The 11,626-nt window shown below is 42.1% G+C and overlaps 1 protein-coding gene across 7 annotated transcripts in view; it reads left to right on the plus strand.

Moving 5' to 3' along the window:
• CNIH4 (cornichon family AMPA receptor auxiliary protein 4) overlaps positions 1-11,296 on the plus strand; it is a 57,227-nt gene extending 45,931 nt beyond the window's left edge. For 3 of the 7 annotated variants that reach the window (XM_077959367.1, XM_077959282.1, XM_077959211.1), the window contains 2 exons: positions 3,014-3,154; positions 7,640-11,296. In XM_077959367.1, the coding sequence (XP_077815493.1) occupies positions 3,014-3,154; positions 7,640-7,667 (169 nt within the window). In that variant the 3' untranslated portion in view covers positions 7,668-11,296. 7 annotated transcript variants of the gene reach the window in all.
• The last annotated feature ends 330 nt before the right edge of the window (positions 11,297-11,626 follow it).

Genomic DNA, 11,626 nt, shown 5'->3' on the forward strand with positions numbered 1-11,626 from the left:
TTGCAGTGAGCCGAGATTGCACCATTGCACTCCAGCCTGGGCAACAGAGCGAGATCCAGTCTCAAAAAAAAAAAAAAAAACAAAACACCGAAGATTCTTTTTTTGATATAATTGTAAAGACAAAGATCATGTATATTTATTGCCCTGGTAACTGCAGTGACAGGTTGGCTGTCTGCTGGTCACAAGTTTACCTCTATTTAAAAAGATTTAAAAAATCAACAGATTGATTATTTGCTATTTTCAGACCACTGTACTTTATGCTGTTGGAGATAAAGTACAGTAGTCCACAGGACAAAGAGGCAAAATACCTAGGAAGTGGAATCACTTGAGTCATATAGTAACTCTATATTTACCCTTTTGAAGAACTGCCTGAGTGTTTTCAGAAGCAGCTGCACTTTTTTTCTTTTTTTTTTTTTTGAGACAAAGTCTTACTCTATTGCCCAGGCTGGAGTGCAGTGGCGTGATCTTGGATTACTACAGCCTCAACCTCCTGGGCTCAAGCGATCCTCCCACCTCAGCCACCCAAAGTGTTGGGATTACAGGCATGAGCCACTGTGCCCAGCCATAGCTGCACTATTTGACATTCCCACGAACTGTGTATTGGGGGTTCCATTTTCTCTACATCCTTGCCAACACTTTTTATTGTGTGTGTCTTTTTTTTTTTTTTTGATGGATATAAAAAAAATCAAAAACTGTCTTTGATATTTTTTTCCTGCCCTAGTAGAATACAGCTGTGAAGTTCCACTGCCTGTTATAAGCATTAATATATGTGCCTCAGTGACCATCCCACTCGTGGTCTTTGGGGAATCATACCACTAGCAGCAGCTCTCAGCAACTTTTATCCAAATTGTGCTGATCTGTCATGGCAATAAGTAATTTAGGTGTGATGCTCATTCTCCAGCATGCTAAATGGTCTGTTACGGTAAAGTTTTATCAGTCTTCTAGTTATAACACACTGGAAGTAAGAATTAATATGAAAGATTGGCTGTCAGACACTGGAAACCTTATATAGTCCTATTTTAGATTATTCCTGTGTGTTTTAGAGGTGAGCACAGTGGCTCACTCCTGTAATCCCAGCACTTTGGGAGGCCAAGGTGGGAGGATCACCTGAGGTCAGGAGTTCAGGACCATCTTGGCCAACATGGGGAGACCCCATCTCTACTAAAAATACAAAAATTAGCCGGGTGTGGTGGTGTTGGGCACCTGTAATCCCAGCTACTCAGGAGGCTGAGGCAGGAGAATTGCTTGAATCCAGGAGGAGGAGGTTGCGGTGAGCCGAGATCGTGCCACTGCACTCCAGCCTGGGCAATAGAGTGAGATTATGTCTAAAAATAATAATAATAGTAAACTGAAAAAAGTATAATTGGATTGTTTGTAACACAAGGATAAATGCTTGAGGTAATGGATACCCCATTTACCCTAATGTGATTTTTTTTTTTTTTTTTTTGAGACGGAGTTTCACTCTTGTTGCCCAGGCTGGAGTGCGATGCTGCAATCTTGGCTCATTGCAACCTCTGCCTTCCGGGTTGCAGAGGTTGTGGGATTACAGGCATGCGCCACCACGCCTGGCTAATTTTGTATTTTTAGTAGAGATGGGATTTCTCCATGTTGGTCAGGTTGGTCTCGAACTCTCAACCTCAGGCGATCCTCCCACCTTGGCCTCCCAAAGTGCTGGGATTGCAGTCATGAGCCACTGTGCCTGGCCTTACCCTGATGGTATTATTACACATTGCGTGTCTGTATCAAAATATCTCATGTAACCCATAAATATATGTACCTACTGTGTACCCCCAAAAATTAAAAATAAAAATCTAAAAAGGAAAAAAAAGGAGACAGCTAAGTAAGTGGTGGTAGGAAGAAAGACTGGACAAGGGTTTGATGGACTGGCTGTGAAAGATGAAGAGAGAAGTCCCAGTTGGGTAAGAGGAAGTTTTTAAGGACCACCAAGAAAATGGTGACACTCTTATTAGATAACCTAGAAATTAGACAAGGATGAGATGTTATCTGGATATTCAAATGCAAGTACCTTCTATTCAGCTATAGTTGGGCTACTGGGGTTTTAAGGAGAATTTCAGATTTGTGGAACTCAGAGAATCCTTTGCATTTCAAAGAAGTGATAATTGAGAAGCTATGTGACAAGTGAGATATCTAAGGTTGTACTAGAAGAAGCTTAGACGTGAGAGCAGGAAGAATTCATGGACAGTGCTAGGTTAGGACATATATGTTACACAGATGACACAGTCTGGATGTTGAAGCCCAGACACTTAAACTGATTGATCCTCTCAAAGTAACCTAACTTCCTTAATTTCCCTATTTCCATAATGAAGTTTCTAAGAACTTAATAAAATTGGTTTGGGTTTGGAGCCTCCTTTAACCTTTGTCTAATGGAAAAGGGCTGTAGATATGACTGGTATGGTAGTTTTCTACAGATGAGTAAAAGGGTTTCAGTGCATAAAATACCCTTATCTGGAATGTTACTGTATTTTATTTTAGAGGGCAGAAAATTAGCAGTATTGTAACTTTCAAAAGGAAGCTGAGTGGCAGCCCATGACATTTTCATACTACTCTGTCCATATGTGGTATGAATGTAAGGTTGCTATGATTGGCTCACTTTTTTTTTTTTTTTAGATGGAGTTTTGCTCTGTCACCCAGGCTGGGGCTCAGTGGTGCAATCTTGGCTCACTGCAACCTCTGCCTTCCGGGTTCAGGTGATTCTCCTGCCTCAGCTTCTCCAATAGCTGGGATTTCAGGTGCCCACCACCATGCCCAGCTAATTTTTGTATTTTTAGTAGAGACAGGGTTTCACCATGTTGGCCAGGCTGGTCTTGAACTCCTGAGCTCAAGTGATCCACCTGCCTCGGCCTCCCAAATTGCTGGGATTACAGGCATGAGCCACAGTACCGGGCCTGACTGGTTCACTTTTAAAAGTCGATTATTATTGGCTACTTATATTTGAATACTTATGCCTATGATTTGATTTTCCTTCTAATGTGTGTGTCCTTTAATTTATCAGATACATTATGGTGCCGAGTGGTAACATGGGAGTGTTTGATCCAACAGAAATACACAATCGAGGGCAGCTGAAGTCACACATGAAGGAAGCCATGATCAAGCTTGGATTCCACTTGCTCTGCTTCTTCATGTATCTTTATAGGTGAGTTTAAAATCCTAGTATTTTTCCTAGATGCAACATTTGCTTTTGAAAGGTGAGATATTACTATACTGTAGGATTGTGCATTGACATTGTGGAACTTTTGGGGATTATGTAAATTCCTTGTGGCTGTGTAGATTATTTATGTATGTCATTGAATCAGCTTTCTGTCTGAACTACAGTAGATCTGCCCTGTGGCATCTTAGTTATGCCTTAGCTGTTGAGGCTATCAGTATGCTTAAAACTGGGCACGGTGGCTCACGCCTGTAATCCCAGCACTTTGGGAGGCCCAGGCGGGCAGATCACCTGAAGTCGGGAGTTCGAGACCAGCCTGACCAACATGGAGAAGCCTGTCTCTACTAAAAATACAAAATTAGCTGAGCGTTGTGGCGGGTGCCTGTAATCCCAGCTACTCGGGAGACTGAGGCAGGAGACTCAGTTCAACCTGGGAAGCAAAGGTTGTGGTGAGCCGAGAATGCACCATTGCACTCAAACCTAGGCAACAAGAGTGAAACTCCATCTCAAAAAAAAAACTGTCTTTGATATTTTTTTCCTGCCCTAGTAGAATACAGCTGTGAAGTTCCACTGCCTGTTATAAGCATTAATATATGTGCCTCAGTGACCATCCCACTCGTGGTCTTTGGGGAATCATACCACTAGCAGCAGCTCTCAGCAACTTTTATCCAAATTGTGCTGATCTGTCTTGGCAATAAGTAATTTAGGTGTGATGCTCATTCTCCAGCATGCTAAATGGTCTGTTACGGTAAAGTTTTATAGTCTTCTAGTTATAACACACTGGAAGTAAGAATTAATATGAAAGATTGGCTGTCAGACACTGGAAACCTTGTATAGTCCTGTTTTAAATTATTTCTGTATGTTTTAGAGGTGAACATGCCACCTTTTCCTTTATCCATCATAGATGCCTAGAACAGAGCAAAGGAGAAACAAAATTCCTGTGTATATGATTTGATTAAACCTTTGAAAAGCTAGAAGTCAGGCTTAACCTTTGTATGAAAGCTTTAATTAGATAATTTTTGTTTTTCCCCCTTGGTAGAGTTTAATTTTTCACACAGGCATAAGGACTATTAGGAAAAATTTAATGTTGAAGTAAACTTCTACCACTCAGAAAATTCTTGATTAGAAACTGCATAGAGATAGCAATTTTTTCATTTGTTTTCTTTGTTTTGTTTTGTTTTTCGAGGCAGAGTCTCGCTGTGTCACTCAGGCTGGAGTGCAGTGGTACAATCTCAGCTCACTGTAACCTCTGCCCCCCAGGTTCAAGCGATTCTCCTGCCTCAGCCTCCCAAGTAGCTGGGACTACAGATATGTGCCACCATACCTGGCTAATTTTTTTTTTTGTATTTTTAGTAGAGACGGGGTTTCAGGACATGAGCCACCGTGCCTGGCTGAGATAGCAGTTTTTAAAAATTGCTATTTTGTTTGAAATAGTTTAGAAGTCAGAACCATTTTAGCCTCTTCCTGACAAAGCCCTTCACTGTGCTAAATCCACCCATTAGTGGATTAGATTAAAATTGGAGTTTAGATAGTTTTCTTTTCACCATTCATCTTATTTGCTTTTCTGTATTTTAAAAACTAGATCAGAAAAAGCACACTGGTATCAGTTTCTGGTTCTCATACCCTACCTCATTACTAATATGCTTAGTTTTTAATCCAAGTATCAAAGATGATGAATAAGGAGCAAAAAAAGTTTTATGAGAACATAATGAGGCACCTGTTCTTGTTTTTAATACTTTTGTATCTTTACTGTCATATATGTTCTCTTATATTTGTTTCTGAAGAGACAAAAAGCAAGCTGGTATTGGCTTAGCTAAGGTTATCCTTTTTTCATCCTCCCCACCTCTGCGGTTTCATGCTGTTGGAAAGTAAACTAGAAAAGGCATCCCCTGGGGGCGGTGCTGTAGGTACAGCCCATGTAGTCATACTCTGGGGAGGAAATTTAGGCTTGGAGAGCAGTATCTTGCTTTGTAGACTCAAAAGTCTTAGGATTTAAAAATGTATATGAGTTTCTGAACTCTTAGTCATTGAATTTAAAGTAGTGGAGAGTTGGACTGGAGGAATTAAGATGTAATTTTGGGGCAGGTTTAAGATACTGTTCTTTATAACTAAATAAAAGATAGGCAACTCATGTAACTGTTTTGCCTGGGCAGGTGTGTACTTCACTGGCTGTACCGTTTTCTTTTCTCTCTTCCCTTCCTTTCCTTTCCCTATTAGCCTGTTATTTTCAGCCACATTGCTATTACCTTACCCTTTGATGTTACATATAGTTCAAAGGGTCAGAAGGTATCCTTGTAGCACTTTTCTCTTGGTTTTTGGTTGCTGTTTTTAAACAGTGGTTTTGCTGTTAATACCAAGTCATTAGCTTTTGATTGCAGAGATTTTATTCTACTTGTCTTTGTATCTAACACCTACCACACTCTGCCTAATTCCTTACGCCTAGTAGACATTTCAGGGCTTGTTGAATACAATTAAAGTTTTGAAAAAATGCTCATCTTCTTTAGAGAATAGGGGAATCCATGCTTTTGGTTTTTTGGTTGGGTGCTAGCCTAGTGGAATGTGGGCTCCATCACTTACATTGTGGCCTGGGGCCAGTTTCGTTTCTTTCTTTTTTTTTTTCTTTTGGGGCGGAGTCTCACTCTGTCCCCCAGGCTGGAGTGCAGTGGCACATCTCAGCTCACTGCAGCCTCCACCTCCCGGATTCCAGGGATTCTCCTGCTTCAGCCTCCTGCATAACTGGGGTTATAGGTGCACTCCACCATGTCCAGCTAATTTTTGTATCTTTAGTAGATCTGGGGTTTCACCATGTTGGTCAGGTGATCCACCTGCCTTGGCCTCCCAAAATGCTAGGATTACAGGCCTGGGCCACCACACCTGGCCTGGGGCAAGTTTCTTAACCTCTCTGAGCCTCAGTTTCTGATCTGAAAGGGGGATATTAATGATATTAATAGTACCTACCTCATCACAGGGCCGGGCGCGGTGGCTCATGCCTGTAATCCCAGCTCTTTGGGAGGCCGAGGAGGGTGGATCACGAGGTCAGGAGATTGAGACCATCCTGGCTAACACAGTGAAATCCCATCTCTACAAAAAATAAAAAAATTAGATGCAAGTGGTGGCAGGTGCCTGTAGCTCCAGTTACTCAGGAGGCTGAGGCAGGAGAATGGCATGAACCCAGGAGGCGGAACTTGCAGTGAGCCAAGATCACGCCACTGTACTCCAGCCTGGGCGACAGAGCGAGACTCCGTCTCCAAAAAAAAAAAAAAAAAAAAGCTGGGTACGGTGGCTCATGCCTATAATCCCAGCACTTTGAGAGGCCAAGGCGGGCGGATCACAAGGTCAGGAGATCAAAACCATCCTGCTAACACGGTGAAACCCCGTCTCTACTAAAAATACAAAAATTAGCTGGGAGCAAGACTCCGTCTCAAAAAAAAAAAAAAAAAAAGTCACATTTTAACGTGGACTAAGTGAGATAATACATGTGAGACACTTAGGTTTATGCTGACCCATAGTAAACTCTCAAAAATCTTTTAAAAATATTAGCTACTATCATTAATTTTTACCGTGCATTGAGTACATTTAGTATGGTTGAGTTTGGACAATTGTTTATACCATTAGTGATGTAAGGATATTTCTGTGTATTTTGATTTCAGCAGAGCAAGGCTGATCCCAGTATTTCAAAGGAAAGGATGGTTTTGTTATTGTTAACTGTCAGTGTTAGTGGCATAGCATTTATTAGGTGGCTGCTGTGTGTCAGACATTGCGTACAGCATTGCAAGCGACACAAAGGAGCAGCACAGAATCCCTACAGTAAAAGCTTGGAGCTTGGTCATTGCAGGCTCAGGTGCTAGTAGAACATGAAAGTGGTGATGCTTGGGCCCTGCTCTCATCTCAGAGTTGCTCACAGTCCAGTGGTAGAGACAACATGTAAGCCATAGCAGCAGGAAGAAGAGCTGTGGAAGGAGGCTGTGCAACTGCCCTGGGCTGAGAGGCCAGCTTCCCTAGCGAGGTGCCGTAGAGCTAGTCACAAAACCTGAGTAAGAAGTTACTGCTTTGATGGAGTGTTGGGATGGGGAGAAGAGGTTCCAGGCGTTGGCATAGAACAGTATGTATCTGGCTAGAGAATTTAGAATTTTTTTTCTGGACATAGGTGTTTTTTTTTGTTTTGTTTTGTTGTTTTTTTTAACTGACTGAACTAGGTTTTTGTTTGTTTGTTTTTTGTTTTTTTTTAAACTATAGCCTAACATAGGTTTTAAGTTATACTTCCCCCAACTCCCCACCCCCAGTCACTCTTTTTTAGTGAAAAAGTTTGGACATGAAAGATCCTGATATATTCTTTCCTTTGGGTATGAATGATTGTCTTTTACTCAAATGATTGTTCCTTCATGGACCTTAGGGACGCAAGTCTGGACAAACCAGGCTCTGGAGGAACGTTCCTGTGCAAACATTAGTAACATTAATTTCTTCTTTCCACAGTATGATCTTAGCTTTGATAAACGACTGAAGCTGGAGAAGCCGTGGTTGGAGTCAGCCCACACTACAGTGCACAGCTGAGGAGCCAGAGGCTTCTTAAACCATCCTTAGAACCGTGACCATAGCAGTATCTATTTTCCTCTTTGAACAAAAAACTATTTTTGCTGTATTTTTACCATATAAAGTATTTGAAAACTATGAATTGAGTTTCTGTAGATTTCTAGTTCTCAACTTTAGCCTGAATGCCAACACTTGAAGGTGTTTTTCATCATCTGTATGTCGAAGGTGGTTATTTGTATGTAGGAATGGGACTGCCATCCCAGCTTTGCATGCCAAAGAAATAAAGAACACACTTTAAAGGGCAAACTGAAGAGATGAGCGAGCAAAGAAAGGTGCCCTTCAGGTCTACTGAAAAGTTAGAGTACAAAGAACACTGTTGGTCTGGACAGAAGAAGAAAAATTTAATTACCCTTTTTGCCTGTGTTGTGGCAACTTCATTTAATATGGTTTAAAGATTTATGAGACTGTCAGCTAAAAGTCTTTTCACAAGAATGTCAACAGAAAATGGCATTTCAAAATATATATATTTCTTTGTACAATTTGTGAAACCTTATAAGCCATTTTCTCCAGGTACAATGTAGTTCCTGCTGATAGAAAGGAAATATTTTGTCAAGAGCTTTCATTTAAAAGCCACTACCTCCATAATCACCCCCAAACCTAGAAAATCCCCACTGGCTCTTGCCAGTCTGGTTTTCGTATTGTAGTTTTTCCAATTGTATTTGATCTCCCTGATAATGTATTTTAATGTGTTTGGATAGAAGATGCCAATCAGGTTGGAAGCAGGAGTAGTCATTCACTGTTCGTGAAATTGAGCCTTTTGGTGCGCCACGTGGTGCCAGATTAACCCTTCTATCCTTCTGCACTGACCACGTTGTGAGTTGGGAGACCAAATACAAGCCATTTCATGGACATAGCAATACACAACAAAACTCTGTTCCTTGGAGCTATATTGTAAACTCTTGCAGTTGGGAGAGGAGTTCACCTCCTCAGCTGTTTGCCAGCTCTTACAGGGTAAAATAAACCTGGCAATTTATCCTCAGTCCTAGTTTGTGCTTTAATGTTGCTATCTTAAGCACTGGCATTTGGGCAAAACATGACTGTTCAGTGGGAGAATCCAAAGGTATTATTCACTCTAGTTGAGATATAATTGGGTAGCTAAACAGGGCGTGTGGTCCCCAAAAGATTAAAGGTTGCATGTCCCTTTAGTCCTGGACTAGGTCTAGCCTTGGCAGAAGCAAAGGAGCCACTAAGCCAAACTCCCTGTACAGACAGACCATGTTTCAAGGCTGGAAGTAGTGCCATGGCAATACACAAAAGTAACGGTGAAATGGTAGGCAAAGTGAACTTGGCTCTGTTGGGCTCTTTGGGGGTCACAGAAATTGCTCCTTGTGGTAATCTTATATTTCTGTCTCTGTCAGGCACAGGGCCAAGAAGGTGTGTAACAGACATTACTTTTCTTGCATCTCTTTTTCATACCTTTTCCCTCTGAGGCAGCTTTTGCTTAGAAAATAGTCCCTTCACTCTGCCTTTCCTCCTAACTTCCTGTGCCTCTTCATGTTCTGCTCAAGCTTTTTAAAGCAACGAAGCTGCTGGAGAACTTAAATCCTCGCAACTGAGAGACAAACTACTTAAACTCAAAGGTGGTAGAGATCTTTTTTTTTTTTTTTTGAGATGGGGTCCCGCTGTGTCGCCCAGGCTGGAGTGCAGTGGTGTGATCTCAGCTCACTGCAACCTCTGCTTTCTGGGTTCAAGCGATTCTCCTGCCTCAGCCTCCCAAGTAGCTGGAATTGCAGCTAGCTACTCCTGGCTAATTTTTGTATTTTTAGTAGAGACGGGGTTTCACCATGTTGGCCAGGCTGGTCTCAAACTCCCAACCTCAAATGATCTGCCTGCCTTGGTCTCCCAAAGTGCTGGGATTACAGGCGTGAGCCACTGCACCCGGCCATGTAGAGGACTTTTGACCAAAATGTTTCACCTTCTCATTCAGATATTCTCAGTTATCAAAATAGTGACCCATGCAGTTGAGAGAGCCTTTGGCTGTCAGTTTACAGTACGTCAGGCATAGGTTGCTGAGGCTAAGCAAATCAGAAAGGTGCCATGTTTATAACAAAAGTCAGAAGCTCCTTACTTCTGAAACATTAACTGTGGTTAAAAACAAAAACCCTTTTTTTTTTTTTTTTTTTTTTGAGACGGAGTCTGGCTCTGTCGCCCAGGCTTGGAGTGCAGAGTGGCCGGATCTCAGCTCACTGCAAGCTCCACCTCCCGGGTTTACGCCATTCTCCTGCCTCAGCCTCCTGAGTAGCTGGGACTACAGGCGCCCGCCACCTCGCCTGGCTAGTTTTTTGTGTTTTTTTTAGTAGAGATGGGGTTTCACCGTGTTAGCCAGGATGATCTCGATCTCCTGACCTAGTGATCTGCCCGTCTCGGCCTCCCAAAGTGCTGGGATTACAGGCTTGAGCCACCACGCCCGGCCCAAAAACCCTTCTTGTATTGCTTGTCTATCAAAGCCAGGAAAGTGGGGGATTACTGTAGTTAAATTTTTTTTTTTTTTCTTAAATTAGAGACAGGGTCTTGCCCTGTCCCCCAGGCTAGAGTGCACTGGCGCAATCATGGCACACTGCAGCCTTGAACTCCTGGACTCAAGCAATCCTTCTGCCTCAGCCTCCCAAGTAGCTGGGACTAGGTGCACACCACCGTGCCCAGCGAATATTTAAAACATTTTTTGTAGAGACAGAGGTCTTGCTATGTTGCCTAGGCTGCTATCAAATTACTGGCCTCAAGCGATTCTCCTGCCTCAGCCTCCCAAAGTGTTGGGATTACTGGTGTGAGCCACCACGCCCAGCTAAAAAAAATTTTTTTAGGGGCGCTTCTACAAATAATGAAAGGGGGATAAAAGCACTGACTTAAAAAAGCCATGGTTAAGATGCTATCAATTTTCTCCCCTTTTCATTGATTGGAGAGTTGTGGAGGACCTTAGAGATCATTTTGCCTAACTCCCTCCTCCGAAAGACAAACTGAGGTCTAGAGATTGCTCAAGGTGTTGTGACTATGAACATCTGAATCCTGATGCTTAGTCCAGTGTTCTTTCTCCCTTACCACTCCTCTTCCCCATGGCAGTACCCAGGGCCCAGTCCATAGACTAGTATCGAGTACTCCTATGTGCATCTTTTTAGTACGTATCATTTTCCCTTGCCTTTTTCCTTCTATCCTGTCAGTGGTAGCAACCGCCCTTGCTAATCACCGTAACCTCAGCTGAGAGAGCAGAGGAAGCGAAATCCAAGATGCAGCTCAGTTCATCAAAGCCTAGCAGGTCCCCTCAGCTGCCTTTTCATGCCTGCGACACAGACTACAGTAGAACAAAACCTGACCTGGTCTTTGAAGCTAAGAGCTAAGAAAGCTTCCCATAGTAGTATTTCCCGTGGCACTTACCACATTCTAGCTGGTATTATAGTTATTTGTATGCAATTAATCTCTCTTTAGATTGTACGTTGCTGGAGGGCAGAGTATGCCTATTCATATTTGTATCTTCTTCTGTTCTTGGCACCTAACACAGTGCCTTGCACACAGAAACAATAAATGATTGTTGAGTGAATAAGTAAACCTGATTGTGGTGTTCTATTGCTTTTTCAGCAAGAAGTCAAACTGATGGCCTTTAAGTCAGAGAAGCAGCAATGGAGCAACATAATCAAAGTTCACCATCTTTGTTTTCAAGGCAGTCACGTTATGAAATATTCTGACATGCTAGGCTAGGAAATGGCTATAATTGGTTTGCTTGAGACTGGAGAAATCAGCTTTGCTAACAGGTAATACTTTGTCAAGTAGTTGTGAAAAATATATACTAGGTATAATTAGTTGTCCTCAAAATCTAAATAAACATTCTAATATATGTAAAAAGGCAGCAAGATAGAGAAGGTTTGAAATTCTACAATA

Source organism: Macaca mulatta, chromosome 1 (assembly GCF_049350105.2).
Source record: "Macaca mulatta isolate MMU2019108-1 chromosome 1, T2T-MMU8v2.0, whole genome shotgun sequence".
Classification (NCBI taxonomy): domain Eukaryota; kingdom Metazoa; phylum Chordata; class Mammalia; order Primates; family Cercopithecidae; genus Macaca; species Macaca mulatta.